At 37.2% G+C, this 19085-nt stretch overlaps 1 protein-coding gene across 5 annotated transcripts in view; it reads right to left on the bottom strand.

The window, feature by feature from the left end:
• Positions 1–19085, bottom strand: part of CDC14A (cell division cycle 14A) — a 184527-nt gene that overhangs the window by 27387 nt on the left and 138055 nt on the right. For all 5 annotated transcript variants that reach the window (XM_018045825.1, XM_018045823.1, XM_018045826.1 and 2 more), the window contains one exon: positions 13053–13212. In XM_018045825.1, the coding sequence (XP_017901314.1) occupies positions 13053–13212 (160 nt within the window). The remainder of the gene's footprint in view (positions 1–13052; positions 13213–19085) is intronic.

Raw genomic sequence — 19085 nt, 5'->3', positions numbered from 1 at the left:
GTTTTTATTTTATTTTATTTTATTTGGTCTCAATCTATCACCCCTTATTTTATTTCTGTGGCTACTGTAAAAAGTTTTACCCATTTTTAGGATGAAGAAGGTAAAACATATAAGCTACAAAATTCTTAGTAAATGATTAACAGCCTTCAAACTCTTGACAAAAATAGTTATATACAACATTATTCAAAACACATTTAAATTAAATTACAAAATTAATTTAAATAAAAAGTCCCACACACCTATGGTCAGTTAATCTTTGACAAAGGAGCCAAGAACATACAATGGGAAAAAGAGAGTTTCTTCAGTAAAGGGTGCTAGGAAAGTTGGACAGTTGAATGTAAATCAATGAACATACCCTCTTGTCAAACACAAATATTAACTCAAAATAACTTCAAGACTTAAATGTAAGACAAGACACCATAAAACTCCTAAAAAGGTCATAGGCAAAACATTCTCTGACATAAATCGTACCAATGTTTTCTTAAATCAGTCTCCCAAGGCAGTAGAAATGATAACAAAAATAAACAAATGGGGCCTAATCAAACTTACATGATTTGCACAGCAAAGAAAACCATAAGCAAAAAGACAACCTACAGAATGGGAGAAAATATCTACAAATGATGCAACTGACAAGGGTTTAATCTCCAAAATACACAAATAGATCAGCCAACTCAACAACAAAATATCAAACAACCAGATTGAAAAATGAGCAGAAGATCTAAATGGACATTTCTCCAAAGAAGAAATACAGATGGCCAACAGGCACATGAAAAGATGCTCAACATCGCTAATTAGAGAAGTGCAAATCAAAAGTACAATGAGAGGCCACCTCATACCGCCAAAAAATCTACAAATAACAAATGCTGGACAGTGTGTGGAGAAAGAGGGAACCCTCCAACACTGTTGGTGTGAATGTAAGTTGGTGCAGCCACTATGAAAATCAGTATGGAGGTTTCCTCAGAAAACTAAAAATAGAATTACCATATGATCCAGGAATCCCACTCCTGGGTGTATACTGACAAAACTTTAATTCAAAAAGATACATACACCTTTATGTTCACAGCAGCACTACTGACAATAGCCAAGACATGGAAACAACCTAAATGTCCATCAACAGATGAATGGATAAATATATAATAGAATACTACTCAGTCATAAAAGAGAACAAAATAATGTCAACATTATTTTGGATAATGGATGCAACTAGAAATTATCACACTAAGTGAAGTAAGTCAGAAAGAGAAAGACAAACACCATATGTTATCACTTATATGTAGAATCTAAAATATGACACAAATGAAACCATCTACAAAACAGAATCAGAATCATGGACATAAAGAAGAGACTGGTGATCGCCAAGGGGAAGGGGTTGGGATGGAGTGTGAGGGATGGTGTGGGAGGCTGGGTTAGCAGACGCAAATTATTATACACAGAATGGACAAATGACAAGGTCCCACTGGTATAGCACAGAGAAGTATATTCAATATCTTATTGCAAACCGTAATGGAAAAGAATGCAAAAAATGAATGCAAGCATATGTATAATTTTGCTAGACAGCAGAAAGTAACAGAACATTATAAATGAACTATACTTATTTTTTAAATATTTTTGAAAAGAAACAAAAAGCTAATATAGAAGGGGATTTGAGCTTCCTGGAACCCTGAGAAAGACATGCAGATGGGAATATAACCAAACCTGTACTTATTAGGGCACCGATAACATAAATTAGGGGGCTTTCCAGGTGGTACAGTGGTGAAGAATCTGCCTGCCAATGTAGGAGATGCAACAGATGAGGGTTTGATCCCTGGGTCATGAAGATATCCTGGAGAAGAAAATGGCAACCCACTCCAGTATTCCTGCCTGGAAAATTCCACAGAAAGAGGAGCCTGGTGGACTACAGTCCATGGAGTTGCTAAGAGTAGGATACAACTGAGCACAAGCACAGCACATGCTGGGTCATAAGCACCTGCGTGGGGGAAAATGTATTAGAAAATACAGCTCCATTTGTCATGAGGTATAACTCAGTCCCAAGAACTGACAGACCTGGGGGATTCTGAGGCTGTTTCTGATTGGGTACTGTTAGACCTCACTCTTTATACCAAATTCATTCCTCATGATGACTAATGATGAACAGTCACAAACAACAAAGGCTAACCCAGCCCTCCCTCTGCTCTCGGGCTTCAGCGCCTCTCTCCAGAGTCTCAGTGCAACCCCCACTCCCTGCTCTCAGCTGCTCTAGGAGCAACAAATCCCCTGAAACAAAGCCACATGGTTGCTGGTGATGGTGAGAAGCCTAGCCCAGGGAAGACCTTGTGTTTGGCTCCCAAGGAAAGCGGTCTGCTCTTAGGCTCCCTGTTGGACTCCTGAAGGTCTGAGCATCAGCAGCTTTTCATTTGGATACCAGCCTGCCTTACATAAAGACAGGAAAATGAGAGTCAACTAAAACACATGAGGAAGGAGCATTTTAAAAGATATTCTTGGATGACAGTGGGCAGTGGGAGTGGGCAGCCATGCCACTGGGGCCACTGTGCCTGGGGCTGAGCAGCACCACAGAGTTCAAGCCCTGAGCCTTTGGAGTAGGAGCACTGACTCCCAAACCCCAGACTACCAGAGAACTAACCCTAGGGAGTATCGAATAGCGAGAACTCACGCAAAGGAAAGCACTCGAATACAAGACCCGGCATCACCCAACCACCAGCAGCACCCTGTGCAGGATACCCATCTAAACAACAGACAAAACAAAAATGTATCAGCAGACAGGATTACCACCTCACTCAGCCTTGCCCATCAGAGGAAAAACAAACAATAAGCAAAAACGCAGCACAAATCTCACCCTATGTGAAGCTTACACAAACCACCAGACCAGCCTTAGGAGGGCAGAAACCAAACAGAAGACAGAATTCAACCTTCTTCAAGGAAAGAATTCAACTGTCCTTGAAGCCTGGGAAAAAGGCTTCAAACACAATAAGTTAATATTGTGACCTCAAACACAATAAGTTTAAAAAAAAAATGAAAAGGCAGAGAAATACTGCACAAATGAAGCAATAAACTTGGAACACAGAAGTCCAAATAAATGAAGAGGAAACAGGCAAACAACCTGAAAAAGAATTCAGAATAATGATAGTAAAGGTGATCAAAAACTTTGAAAACAAAATGGAGAAAATGCAAGAATCAATTAACAAAGACCTAGAAGAATTAAAGAATAACCATAGAGAGACAAATAACACAATTACTGAAATTAAAAATACTCTAGAAGGAATCAATAGCAGAATATCTGAAGCAGAAGAACAAATCAGTGAGCTGGAAGATAAAATGGTGGAACTAACTTCTGAAGAGCAGAATAAAGGACAAAGAATGAAAAGAGCTGAGGACAGTCTCAGAGACCTAATCATATCAAATGCACCAACATTTGAATAATAGGGGTCCCAGAAGAAGAGAAAAAGAAAGGGGATGAGAAAATTTTTGAAGAGATTATAGTTTAAAATTTCCCCAACATGAAAAAGGAAATATTCAATCAAGTCCAAGAGGCACAAAGAGTCCCATACAGGAAACCCCAGGAGAAACACGCCAAGACACATACTAATCAAACTAACAAAGACTAAACACAAAGAAAGAATATTAAAAGCAGCAAGGGAGAAGCAACAAGTAACATACAAGGGAAACCCCATACGTTTAACAGCTGATCTTTCACCAGAAACTCTGAAGGCCAGAAGGTAATGGCAGGATATATTTAAAGCACTGAAAGGGAAAAATCTACAACCAAGATTACTGGGCCCAGCAGGGATATCATTCAGAAGTGACGGAGAAATAAAAAGCTTTTCAGACAAGCAAAAGTACCACCAAACCAGCTTTACAACAAATATTAAAGGGACTTATATAGTCAAGAAATACAAGAGAAGAACAAAGACCTACAAAATCAACCCCAAACAACTAAGAAAATGGAAGAGGAACATATATATCAATAATTACTTTAAATGTAAATGAGTTAAATGCTCCAATCAAAAGACACAGATTGGCTGAATGAATACAAAAACAAGACCCATATATATGCTGTCTACAAGAAACCAACTTCAGATCTCAAGAGACATATAGACTGGAAGTGAGAGGACAGAAAAATATATTCCATGCAAATGGGAAGCAAAAAAAGCTGGAGTAGCAATCTTCTTATCAGACAAAATAGACCTTAAAATAAAGAAGATTACAAGAGATAAGGAAGGACTCTACATAATTATCAAGAGATCAATCAATGCAAGAGGAAGACATAACAACTGTAAATATCTAAGTACCCAACATAGGAGCACCTCAATACATAAGACAAACACTAACAGACATAAAAGGAGAAATTGACAGTAACACATTAATAGTAGGTGACTTTAATACCCCACTCACATCAACAGACAGATCATCAAAACAGGAAATTAATAAGCAAACACAAATCTTAAGTGATGCATTAGATGAGATGGATCTCATTGATATCTTCAGGACATTTCATCCAAATGCAGGAGAATACATCTTCTCAAGTGTACATGGAACATTCTCCAGGATAGACCACATCTTGGGTCACAAATCAAACCTCAGTAAATTTAAGAAAACTGAAATTGTATCAAGCATCTTCTCCAACCACAATGCTATGAGACTAGATACCAATTACAGGAAGAAAAGTGTAAGAAACACAAACACATGGAGGCTAACAACACGTTTCTAAATAACCAACAGGTTACTGAAGAAATCAAAAGGGAACTCAAAAAATTTTCTAGAAACAAATGGCAATAAAAACATGACAACTCAAAACCTATGGGATGCAGCAAAAGCAGTTCTAAGAGGGAGGTTTATAGCAATACAATCCTACCCCAAGAAACAAGAAAAACATCAAACAGACAACCTAACTTTACACCTAAAACAACCAGAAAAAGAAGAACAAAAAACACCCCTCAAACTAGTAGAAGGAAAGAAACCATAAAGATCTGAGCAGAAATAAATGAAAAAGAAATGAAAGAAACAATAGTAAAGATTAACAGAACTAAAAGCTGGTTCTTTTAGAAGATAAACAAAATTGACAGACCTTTAGCCAGACTCATCAAGAAAAAAAAGAGAGAAGAATCAAGTCAACAAAATTAGAAATGAAAAAGGAGAGGTTACAACAGACAATGCAGAAATACATAGGATTATAAGAGACTATTATGAACAACTATATGGCAATAAAATGGATAACCTGGAAGAAATGGACAGATTGTTAGAAAAGTTCAATCTTCCAGGACTGAGCCAGGAAGAAATAGAAATTATGAACAACCCAATTACAAGCACTGAAATTGAAGCTGTGATTAATAAAAAAAAAAAAATCTCCCAAAAAACAAAAGCCCAGGACCAGGTGGCTTCACAGGAGAATTCTATTAAATATTTAGAGAAGAACTAATGCCTATCCTTATAAAACTCTTTCAAAAAATTGCAGAGGAAGGAACACTTCCAAACTCATTCTACAAGGCCACCATCACCCTGATACCAAAACCAGACAAAGACAACACACAGAAAGAAAACTACACCCCCATATCACTAACGAACGTAGATGCAACAATCCTAAACAAAATTTTAGCAAACAGAATTCAGCAACACATCCAAAAGCTCATACATGATAATCAAGTTGGGTTTATTCCAGGGATGCAAGGATTCTTCAATATATGCAAATCAATCAATGTGATATACCATATTAACAAATTGGAAGATAAAAACCATATGATAATCTCAATAGAAAAGCTTTGACAAAATTCAGCACCTATTTATGATTAAAACTCTTCAAAAAATGGGCATAGAAGGAACCTACCTCAACATAGTAACAGCCATATATGATAAGCATACAGCAAACATTATTCTCAGTGGTGAAAAACTGAAAGCACTCCCCCTAAGAGCAGGAACAAGACAAGGGGGTCCATTTTTACCATTATTATTCAACATAGTTCTGGAAGCCCTAGCTACAGCAATCTGAGAAGAAAAGAAATAAAAGGAATCCAGTTCAGAAAAGAAGAAGTAAAACTCTCACTGTTTACAGATGACATGATACTGTACATAGGAAACCCTAAAGATGGTAACAGAAAATTACTAGAGCTAATCAGTGAATTTAGCAAAGTTGCAGGATACAAAATCAATACACAGAAATCACTTGTATTTCTATATACTAACAATGAAAAATCAGAAGGAGAAATTAAGGAATCAATCCCATTCACCACTGCAACAAAAAGAATTAAATATATAGGAATAAACTTACCTAAAGACACAAGAACTGTACACAAAAAATTATAAGACGCTAATGAAAGAAATCAAAAATGACATAAACAGAAGGAGGGATATTCCATGTTCCTGGGTAGGAGGAATCAATATTGTGAAAATGACTATACTACCAAACACAATCTACAGGTTCAATGAGATCCCTATCAAAGTACCAATGGCATTTTTCACAGAACTAGAACAAAAAATTTCACAATTCATATGGAAACACAAAAGACCCTGAATAGCCAAAGCAGTCTTGACAAAGAAGAATGGAGCTGGAGGAATCACATTCTTGACTTTAGATTATACTACAAAGCTACAGTCATCAACACAGTATGCTACTGGCACAAAAATGTAGACTAATGGAACAAGATAGAAAGCCCAGAGATAAACCCATGCACCTCTGGGTACCCTATTTTTGACAAAGGAGGCAAGAATATACAATGGGGCAAAGACAGCCTCTTCAATAAATGGTGATAGGAAAACTGGACAGCTCCATATAAAAGAATGAAATCAGAATACTTCCTAACACCATACACAAAGATAAAGTGGATTAAAGACCTAAATGTAAGATCAGAAACTATAAAACTCTTAGAGGAAAACAGGCAGAACACTCGATGACATAATCAAAGCAAGATCCTCTATGACCCTCCTCCTAGAGTAATGGAAATAAAAACAAATGTAAACAAGTGGGACCTAATTAAACTTAGAAGCTTTTGCACAGCAAAGGAATCTATAAGCAAGGTGAGAAGACAATCCTCAGAATGGGAGAAAATAATAGCAAATGAAAAGACTGACAAACCATTTCCAAAATATACAAACACCTCATACGACTCAACACCAGAAGAGCACAAAACCCAATCAAAAAGTGGGAAAAAGACCTAAACAGACACTTCTCCAAAGAAGATACACAGATGGCTAACAAACACATGAAAAGATGCTCAACATCGCTCATTATTAGAGAAATGCAAATCAAAACTACAATGAGATATCACCTCACACCGGCCAGAATGGCCCTCATCAAAAAGTCTACAAACAATGAATGCTGGAGAAGGTGTGGAGAAAAGGGAATGCTCTTGCACTGTTGGTAGAAATGTAAATTGATACAGCCACTATGGAAGACGGTGTGGAGATTCCTTAAAAGACTAAGAATAAAGCCACCATATGACCCAGTAATCCCACTGATAAGCATACACCCTGAGGAAACCAAAACTGAAAGGGACACGTGTACCCCAATGTTCAATGCAGCATAACTTACAATCACTAGAACACGGAAGCAACCTAGATGTTCATCAACAGATGAAGTTGTGGTACAGATACATGATGGAATACTACTCAGCCATAAAAAGAAATGCATTTCAGTCAGTTCTAATGAGGTGGATGAACCTAGAACCTATTATACAGAGTGAAGTGAGTCAGAAAGAGAAAGATAAATACCATATTCTAATGCATATATATGGAATCTAAAAAAATGGTACTGAAGAATTTATTTACAGGCCAACAATGGAGAAAAAGACATAGAGAATAGATTATGGACATGGGGAGAGGGGAGGAGAGGATGAGATGTATGGAAAGAGTAACATGGAAACTTATATTACCATATGTAAAACAGATAGCCAACGGGAATTTGCTGTATGACTCAAGAAACTCAAACAGGGGCTCTGTATCAACCTAGAGGGGTGGGATGGGGAGGGAGATGAGAGGGAGGTTCAAAAGGGAGGGGATATATGCATACCTATGGCTGATTCATGTTGAGGTTTGACAGGAAATAGCAAAATTCTGTAAAGCAATTATCCTTCAATATAAAATAAATTAATATAAAAAATTTTGAAAAAGATATTCTTATTTACAGGTGATGGTCTAGCTAAAGAGCAAATAACAGCATAAAATATGAAGATGTACTTTATTCTACCATTTATCCACTATATACAGACAAGATGAAAACCAAAATAAAATAAATCGTGCCCACAGATTTCAGTTAGATAAATTACTGACCAACATATTAATAAAACAGAGAAAGCTACTAGGGAGGCCATCGTGTAAGCCATTAAGAAAAGATCTTTTAGATGAAATATAGCACACTATGGAATAAGATGGAAGAGTTGTAATAGAAAAATGACATAAAAGGAGAGTTTGAAATAGAAACAAGTAAAAATAGAAGTCAAGGGACCGAAAGAAAAAGACGAAAATAGCATTTTTTGCAGATTTAAATGATTTGGCCAGGAAAAATGACTGGGTCATCTCTAAAATTCTTTCCAGTTCTCAGATGTTAAACCTATGAGATATAAAAGTTGGGGGAAAGGCAAAGAGGTCATCTTCATAAGTTGCTTCTGATCAATAAAAAATTTGGATTTATCAGAGCCCCCCTAACTCATCCCTGATGCTGGGGAAGATTGAAGGTAGAAGAAGGCGACACCAGAGGACAAGATGGTCAGATGGCATCACTGACTCAATGGACATGAATTTGAGCAAGCTCCAGGAGATGGTGAAGGACAGGGAAGCCTGGCATGCTGGAATCCGTGGGGTCGCAAAGAGTCAGACATGACTGGTTGACTGACCAAAAACAACCCAGATTCATCTTTCCTCCTTTTTCCTGCCACTGGTTCAGACCTCTATCACCTGGACCACTGCCTTGTGACCTTCCACGTCTAGCCACACACAGACACCAGCACCTCTTCAACAGCACAGCCAGGGTGAGCTCCCCTAACGGTGAATCTCCCCTGACTAACAGCGTTTGGTGGACCCCAGCAACTCTCAGATTGGACCTGGAATGTCTCAGTGGACCTACAAGTAGAAAGAAAGGTGCTTAAAGGTAGGCCCTTAGAGATTCAATTTGTATTTCATAGATTTCTAAGATATACCCTGTTCACGGGGATATTTATAAATCATAGTAACTGAGTGAGGTAATTAAAGCACCACATTCTCGTTTATCTGATTGTCAATTTATGTGAACTCGGCCAAACATCAGCAGCACCTGTGTCTAATTAATATCTCTAAGTCAAGAGTATATACTGACTGATGTGCTAACACTGGACCATCACCCTGGAGTAGGAAAAGAAAAGGATAGAAACAGTAGTGACTCCAGAGGAAATTTCTGAGGACAGGCTGGCTACGTACTAGAGCCACACAAAAGAACCCGTGGACAGGCAGCGGGGTACAGTGAGAGGCCTCAGGGTCGGGGGCTAACTCTGGAGCCTGAGTCCCTGGGTTCAAATGACAGCTCCACTCTACTTTGTGATGTTGGGCAGGTGGCTTCCTCTGCCTCAGTTATGTCATCTGTAAAATGGACCTAGTAAAGGTGCCTATTCTATACCGCTGTTGTAAGGACTAAATTTAATCCATGTTAAGTGCTTAGAACACTGCCAGGCACATAGTAGGCACTGTTTAGGTTGCTATTGTTGTTGCCCTGTAAGCTCATTTAACTCCTTATTTATCTGGCACTTTAAATAAGGTGCATTAAATTTCATCTTTTTGAAACCATTTTTTAAAGTCTTTACTGAATTTGTTACAGTATTATTTCTGATTTGTGCTTTGGTTTTTTGGCCAGGAGGCATGCGGCATATCAGCTCCCCAACCAGGGACCGAACACACACCCGTTGCATTGGAAGGTGAAGTCCCAACCCCTGGACCTCCAGGGAAGTCCCTTAAAGCCATTTTTTATAAGCCCAATGCACAACGGATCCTAAGGACACTGATGATCAAAACGAGCACTTATCACTGGTACTATTTTGTATTTGAGTATGTGCAACCCTTGGATAGCTTGAATTATTATTCCCAATGTCATGTCTGTATTCTTATTTGTTTTCTGTGAAACTGTCGGTCTTTGTTCATTCAGGTAATATTTACAAAGTCCCTGTGGGGCTAGGAGTAGAATTATGATGAAGGCAGAGAGACAGACACCTCCATCTTTATAAAGAATTGCACCCAGCAAGGAAGGAGAGAAAGGAACATGAGGAAAAGGACCACGCAAAAACGGGGGCATGGGACAGGGAGCCCACTCCAGACCCACAAATATCTGCTGAGTACATTTCATAGCGCCTAGCCAGTGCTAACAACCAGGTTCTATGAAGGTAAAACCTCTGTCTTTAAAAGGTTTCTCCTAACTCTGAGCAGACCAAGAGAATTCATTAAAGCCATAGCCTAGTCCATTACTATGGCCCGAATCATTCCAGCTGACACTTCTGATTATTTTCCTTTTATTCACCCTATAAGCACTGGAAAACTACACATTCAAGCTCTCCCAATCAGGTAACTATGGAGTTTCCTAAGCTTCCTAATGACCAATCACAGGAAAATTCCTGTAGGCCTGGAAATCAAAAGATAATTTGCTATTTCTGCTTTCTGACTTTAAAAAATAAAAACACCTTTAGAAGATTATAGCCTTTTGCAATTTCTTTGTACATAAACTAAATATATCCAGGGTTTCCATGGGCTTCTATCCTGAATGTTGGTATAGAACTTGAAACACATTATTAAAACTTCTGTAGCATTCTTAAAGTATTTTCCCAATTATAAGAAAGATAAAGAAATCACTAACTCATATACACTCACTTGAGTAAACTAACTCCCCATATTCATGGAGACAGCACCAGATAAGCATGGCAATAAAAAGACTGAGAATCGTAAGAGGTATTTACACAAAGCATCAGCTAACTATAAAGTGGCCAGCTAACTATAAACCCATAGATATGTCATGCCTACAATCTTAACCACACCATCATTCCCTAGTATTTCTGAACCCTTTCATTTCTTGTCCTCTAATTTCAAAACTAATAGCACTTCTGAATGAGAACTAAAGTAATTAATTTGAGGGGTTTTGAAAAGAGGAAGGAGGTAAAACAGCTAACATCTGAATATATGTTCATATTTAAAACTGATATTTGAAATTTCAATCATATTGCATTCATCACCCTTTCAGTGATAAATCAATGTTCACTGATCTCAAGTTCAACAAATTGGGTTCCAAAAAAATATGAGAACAAATGTTCTAACTATCAGATGTCAGTTTAATACAGATTATAATAGTAAAAGCATTATGTTTCTGCAAGATAAATGTATTTCTTAGATAGATGGACAGGTTTCACATGTACCTCTTCAGAAGTCATAACTCAAAAGTCTTATTTACTTGAACTCAACCTGAAGAGGAAATGCTGACCAGAACAACAAAGTGTTCTCGTTTAGCTATATTATCTCACTAAAATGACAGTCCATATCCTGTTTGCTTTGAAAAGGTCAAACTATAACACAAAGACAAGAAAAGGTCTCCAAAGGCTCTGAATGTCAACGCGACCTTGGCTAAAAAGATTTACGCCTGGTCAAACCCTAAACTCAGCCACTTCATTGGTGACTGTCCTGGAGAGCAGACCACAGGCTTGAAAGCTCAGTTCCTCCAGCAGCCTCCATCCTTCCTCTTGAGGAAAACACTCTCCCTATCTCCAAACACTCTCATTATCTTTCCTGGTGAAAGGAAAAAAACAAATCTGTTTGGGTTGCCAACTGCTGACCTAACAGAGCTATGATACATTCCTTCCATCCTCAAGGGCTAAGCCTGTTCGAGGCCCTTGTCACTGCCTAAAAGAATGTACATCTGCACTTGCTGCTTAACTATTTTAATAGCTTTCCTGCCCCTTTAGGGACATAAAAATAAATATAAACCAGGTGCTTACCTTCGCCTTAGTCAATACTGTGATGCGTGAGCACATGCTCACTCTGTTACGTTTGATTTTTTGTGACCCCTGGATGGTAGCCCACCAGGCTTCTCTGTCCATGGACTTTTATAGGCAAGAGCACTGGAGTGGGTTGCCATTTCCTCCTCCAGGGGATCTTCCCGAACCAGGAATCAATCCACATCTCCCACATGGGAAGGTGGATTCTTTATCATTGAGCCATCTGGGAAGCCCGTAGTCATATTGTGATAGAAAAAGCTGAACTAGCAGCTAGACTACCTGCTCTGAAGGTGGTTCCACTGCTTAACAACTCTGTAACCTTGAGCAAGTATAGAATTTTATGCAACTCAGGTTTCTGATCCACACAAGGTAAGAAATTAGAACAAATTATTTCCAGGTTGTTTTTAGTTCCAAGAATGCCCATGAGCCTAATTCTTAGTTAATCACTACCATTTTTTTTCAGAGGTAGGAGGTATAATAGAAAAAATACAGATTTAAAATCAGGTAGACCTGGATCGAATTACGTTTCTAACACTAAGATTAGAATTTCTCTAATATTCAATTTCCTTATTATAACATAGAGATAATGTTGCCTAACTCATCTGATCTCTAGTTATACAGATTAAATCAGACTATGTATGTCAACTATTTAAAGTGGTTTGCTTCTACTGGAGTCTCAAAAAAAAAAAAAAAAAAAAAAAAAGCTGCCCCTGGTTATGCTTTCAACTCTGGACTTACTTTAGAAATCATGTATTTCAGGTTGCAATGTATCATTTGTGGTATATACTATCCAATTATCACATTAAGATTTTTCTGATTAATATCTATTTCCATTTTCAAATAGAAAGTCTGCTTTTCAATTTTGCTTTACCAAGCAGTTTCCAAACCAGAGTAGATTCCCTTTATAATTGTACTCCTTAAATTACAGCTTTTTTTCTTGTAAGGATAATTGCTTTCTTCGCTTTTATTCTTGCCTTATAGGTGGCGCCTCCACACCTAAAAATTTAGTACTGTCATCATTTAGAGAAGAGATACAGCTATGTTACGTGTGTTCAATCGAAAAACGAAGAAATGCAGGATGTCAGTCTTAGGGAGACAGGAAAATCTTCCTAGAAAACAACTCACCTCTCCAAATCTCTCCATGTTTTGTATTTTAGATAAGTTTCCACCAATAGACATATCATCCAAGCTAGAAAGAATTTTATTAATACTTCCTTCACTGGATGGTCTATTTTTCAGTTTGGATCGGAAAATGTCTCCTTGGACCCATAGTGATGCCTGTTTCCTGGAAAAAGGAAAAAAAAAAATAATAATTTTTAAAATAAATGACTATCATCTCTTCAGAAATATGACATCTCATAGACAAAAAGATATCGCAGATAGATATTTGCAATCAGACTAGAAAGACTATGAAGTTTTGGAATAAAGAAAATAAAGTCATTTTCTGAAAGATAAAATAAATTAAAGTTCTATATTAAATACAAACACCCTTCTTTCAATACATGTCTGTACAGGCCTACATGGGTTGACTTTTAAGGTTCTTAGATGCTTAGAACAACTTCCACAGAAATAAAGACTATGAGCTAATTTCTCCTTTAAATATTAATTTGAAATCTGTAATATATTTCTAAAATAGCAATTTGATACATCTGTGAAAATAGCTGGAGTGAAATGGACTGAAAGATAAAGGTGAATGAACTTAAGTTAGACAGAGATATCACCTTAAAAAAAAGTACTAAACACACACCTAATTGTATGTGGTATCATAAAAAGTCATGAACGTATAACTTTACAAACCCATTCTTATGATCTAAAAATAAGGTTTATAGCCTCAAATTGATTATCTTTTGGGAAAAATAAAATGTAGTTGACATTCATCTACAAGCTTCCCTTTATTCAAACAGGGCATATTTACAACTATTTTAAGGCTATAAGAAAATAATTTAAAATGTGTAAGCAAAATGACAATTTTGGGCTACTATTTTTATTGATGGGGTCACCTTCATACACCCCCATAGTTCCATACTACATCATACTGTACAGATTAGAATTCAACTAAAAAACATTATAGTTCATCATAAGGAATACCAACAAGTAATGAAATAATAACATTATCAAGGAGATGTCACCAATAAGAACACAGATTTCTTTCTTGAGGCAACAGGAAGACCCAGTAATACTTTCTCTCAAAAGTTCCACATATCACAGAAAATTCAGGTTAAAACGTGAGAGGAAAAACAACCCTCCCTGAAATGTCCGATCTCACTGGGCCTTCAGGAAAGGAATCCATCTTTCCTTCTAAACAAGGTTTATTCCCAAATCAGAATGTTAGTGTTTATGGTTAAAATTGTTGAGAATCTTGAAGAAGTTAACCTTTAAATTATGGCAAAGTTTATATGTGCAACCCCTCCAACCAAGCAAATCCATACCTAGGCATCATACTACAGAAATATTCACTTGTGTATAAGATATAAACATGCTTGATACAATATTATTTGTAACAGTAAAATAATGGAGGCATATGGCAGACAACAGGTTTATTAAATTGTAGTAAAGCTATTCTGTGAAATATTACACAGTCAGAAAAGCCTGAGATGGCCTTACATGTGGTGACAGGGAAGAACGGCCATGAAACAAGACACTAGTGAATGAAAAATCAGGTGACAGAGTGTGGAAAGTGTGATCCTGCCTTTTGGGGAAAAAATGAAAAATGTTACAATTCCCAGTTCACAGTTATTTGGAAGATTATACGCCAAAATATTAAGGAGTTATCCTCAAGAATGGAAACAAAGGAAACTTTGCTTTCTACTTCATAATGTCTACACTTTGGGCCTTTTTTTAAAAAACAATGTGCTGTTTGCCTTTGTTAAAAAAAAAAAAAAGATTTGAAAATAAATAAAAATATAGATCAAAGCACAACAAAGATAGAGTAAGTCTGAAAAGGAATCCTTAAAGTTGTTACCATAAAAGACAGCAAGCAGTACATCACTACACTGTCTTAACAGGAGCACCTTTAGAAGTCAGGAGAAGAAATGCCAAAATTTTAATAGCATAGGGTGCAACTGAATGATTGAGGGGGGGCATTCTTTATTTAAATATAATATCCTACCCTACTTTCTTTTTTTTTTTTTTTACTTTTATTTTTTTATTTTTTTAAATTTTAAAATCTTTAATTCTTACATGCGTTCCCAAACATGAACCTCCCTCCCACCTCCCTCCCCATAACATCTCTCTGGGTCATCCCCATGCACCAGCTCCAAGCATGCTGTATCCTGCATCAGACATAGACTGGCGATTCAATTCTTACATGATAGTATACATGTTAGAATGTCATTCTCCCAAATCATCCCACCCTCTCCCTCTCCCTCTGAGTCCAAAAGTCCATTATACACATCTGTGTCTCTTTCCCTGTCTTGCATACAGGGTCGTCATTGCCATCTTCCTAAATTCCATATATATGTGTTAGTATACTGTATTGGTGTTTTTCTTTCTGGCTTACTTCACTCTGTATGATCGGCTCCAGTTTCATCCATCTCATCAGAACTGATTCAAATGAATTCTTTTTAATGGCTGAGTAATACTCCATTGTGTATATGTACCACAGCTTTCTTATCCATACATCTGCTGATGGACATCTAGGTTTGTTTCCATGTCCTAGCTATTATAAACAGTGTTGCGATGAACATTGGGGTACATGTGTCTCTTTCAATTCTGGTTTCCTCGGTGTGTATGCCCAGCAGTGGGATTGCTGGGTCATAAGGTAGTTCTATTTGCAATTTTTTAAGGAATCTCCACACTGTTCTCCATAGTGGCTGTACTAGTTTGCATTCCCACCAACAGTGTAGGAGGGTTCCCTTTTCTCCACACCCTCTCCAGCATTTATTGCTTGCAGATTTTTGGATCGCAGCCATTCTGACTGGTGTGAAGTGGTACCTCATTGTGGTTTTGATTTGCATTTCTCTAATAATGAGTGATGTTGAGCATCTTTTCATGTGTTTGTTAGCCATCCGTATGTCTTCTTTGGAGAAATGTCTATTTAGTTCTTTGGCCCATTTTTTGATTGGGTCGTTTATTTTTCTGGAATTGAGCTGCAGAAGTTGTTTGTATATTTTTGAGATTAGTTGTTTGTCAGTTGCTTCATTTGCTATTATTTTCTCCCATCAGAAGGCTGTCTTTTCACCTTGCTTATATTTCCCTTTGTTGTGCAGAAGCTTTTAATTTTAATTAGATCCCATTTGTTTATTTTTGCTTTTATTTCCAGAATTCTGGGAGGTGGATCATAGAGGATCCTGCTGTGATTTATGTCTGAGAGTGTTTTGCCTATGTTCTCCTCTAGGAGTTTTATAGTTTCTGGTCTTACATTTAGATCTTTAATCCATTTTGAGTTTATTTTTGTGTGGGGTGTTAGAAAGTGATCTAGTTTCATTCTTTTACAAGTGGTTGACCAGTTTTCCCAGCACCACTTGTTAAAGAGATTGTCTTTACTCCATTGTATATTCTTGCCTCCTTTGTCAAAGATAAGGTGTCCATATGTGTGTGGATTTATCTCTGGGCTTTCTATTTTGTTCCATTGATCTATATGTCTGTCTTTGTGCCAGTACCATACTGTCTTGATGACTGTGGCTTTGTAGTAGAGCCTGAAGTCAGGCAAGTTGATTCCTCCAGTTCCATTCTTCTTTCTCAAGATTGCTTTGGCTATTCGAGGTGTTTTGTATTTCCATACAAATCTTGAAATTATTTGTTCTAGTTCTGTGAAAAATGTTGCTGGTAGCTTGATAGGGATTGCATTGAATTTGTAAATTGCTTTGGCCTACCCTACTTTCAAGGCTTCCCTGATAGCTCAGTTGTTAAGAATCCCCCTGCAATGCAGGAGACCCTGGTTTGATTCCTGGATCAGGAAGATCCACTGGAGATGGGATAGGCTACCCATTCTAGTATTCTTGGGCTTCCCTTGTGGCTCAACTGGTAAAGAATCCGCCTGCAATGTGGGAAACCTGGGTTTGATCCCTAGGTTGGGAAAATCCCCTGGAGAACGGAAAGGCTACCCACTCCAGTATTCTAGCCTGGAGAATTCCAAGGATTGTATAGTCCATGAGGTGCAAAGAGTCAGACACGACTGAGCAACTCACTTTCACCCTACTTTCAAAGAATAAGTTTTATTTATCTTTTACCTTTTGTTCACTTTTCAATATTTTTCAAATAAAGCAAAAGAGAGAAAAAAAATGCCTTTAGATATAATTTCTGAGACAGCCTTTATGGATATAAGTATTTAGATATAGATAGCTAGTATACATATAAAATATGTTGTCCATATATAAGACTAACTTATCATTCCTAACATTGTTTTAAAATCAAAACTAGGTTAAACCATGTTTCTAACTAGGTTAAATTTTAAAATAAAAAGTCTGGTGAATTTTAAAATATATGAATAAAATTAAAATTCCAGAAATCTATACACACCAATTCGCTAAGGAGTATGGCAATATCTACCTTCTACCATGGGACTTTTTTTTTTTTTTTTTGCTTCTTAGAAGCAAACTTTCAAGGATTATTTCCTGAACTTAGGATACATAAATTGATGAAGCTAGCATAACCACTGAATCATAGTTAATTCTTCTATACCAGTTGTAAAAATATATATTCAAAACAAACTCTTAACTTTTTCTTCCTTTGTGGAAATCTTCATAAAATCATGGAATAGCCTTCCTGATACTTTTCATTTTCAAAAATTCTTGCCTTAATTTTTCACTCCTCAAACTTTTCTTACATCCAGCATAACCTTTTATATGATGCTTGAATATTATATCCTTCCAATAGTAGTACACAAAATCATAGTCCTTGGCACTGTACAAATACTTCAAAAAATAAATTCATAAATAGTAGAGGCCTGGGGCTTCTGGTCAAAACCCCAGAAATAAAGAATTGCTTCTTCACAGGGAGAGAAGACTTAGCCCTGTCACAGCTAATGAAAAAATCAGCTACATGAAACACACAGAAAGGATAGAAATATACAGATAAAACAGAATTCCTGTCCCTCAAGAAATTTCCAGTTTAGTATGTGAAAAATAAACAACTGAAATCCAATAGTAAAGCCCTATAACCATGATTTGCTAAGGAGCCTAGGAAAAGGGGCCCCTGACTCAAACTGAAAGAAGCAGACACAAGTTATCTGGGAATCCAGAAGTATATAGAACAATGAGCAGGGCTTAGCCAGCAAGAGTATCCCCTGACAAAGAAAACCATGTGAGCTTGAAGAAACAATGGTAGCAAAGAAGACTGTATGTATGGAAAACTGGATTGTTTGACTTGGCTGAAGGGCTCCTCCACAGGAGAGGAGAGGAGGTGAGAACCAGCTCACAATGGGCTCTGCACGCCATACTAAGAAATTAGATCTCAAAACTGAAGGGAAGACCCTGAGGAGGTCTTGAGGTATAAAAAACACAGAGAGGGGAAAGGAAGGCAAGGAGCTGGAAGGCCCAAGAGGATAAATTGAAAAAAATTCGAATTCCGAAATGTTATAAAGTGAAAACTCTGCTACTGCTGCCAGCCTAAAGATGAAAATGACAAAGTGACACCTTTCACTTGCTCAGTTTAAAAGACTTAATCTGTCCCATCAGTGGAAAGACTTGATTTGAACTTGAAAATACAGATGAATAAGGTGTCAAAGCTGATTTGTGTGTTGCTAAGCGATGCGATACTCAAGTGCTCCTTAAGAAAAAGCAGCACTTCACGCAAATACCTTTTATACTGACAGTGGAAACCACGCTAGCTTTTATTGTGGTATCTATTACTCCTTAAAAGCCTCATCTCAAATAGAAGAAGTAAAACATGTATTTTTAAGTAGTTAGCATTTAAAAATCAAATCCTATGAAGCTAATGTAACAACTCAAAGTAAATCCTCCAGTAAAGTAGTGCATTTTCTAAGAGAGCATGACATAATTGACCCTCTGCTAAAAAAGAACTTGTGCTTTGAAGTGACTTTGAACAGTCTTGAGAAAAGTAGCCAGTGCTGGGGTCATTAGTTTTGGCCACGTCTTGGCCCTGGGTTATTCAGGTTTGGGCCAGCCAAGCTTGGGACATAAGAAAAAGAATTAATTCAGACTTATTACAAGCCAATTCATAGTCAATTATGACATTAAACCTTCACAAGTCTTTTAG

This window comes from Capra hircus, chromosome 3 (assembly GCF_001704415.2).
Source record: "Capra hircus breed San Clemente chromosome 3, ASM170441v1, whole genome shotgun sequence".
NCBI classification, from domain to species: Eukaryota; Metazoa; Chordata; class Mammalia; order Artiodactyla; family Bovidae; genus Capra; species Capra hircus.
Note: the sequence above shows the minus strand (reverse complement) of the source record. Positions and strands in the feature narration are given on the sequence as shown.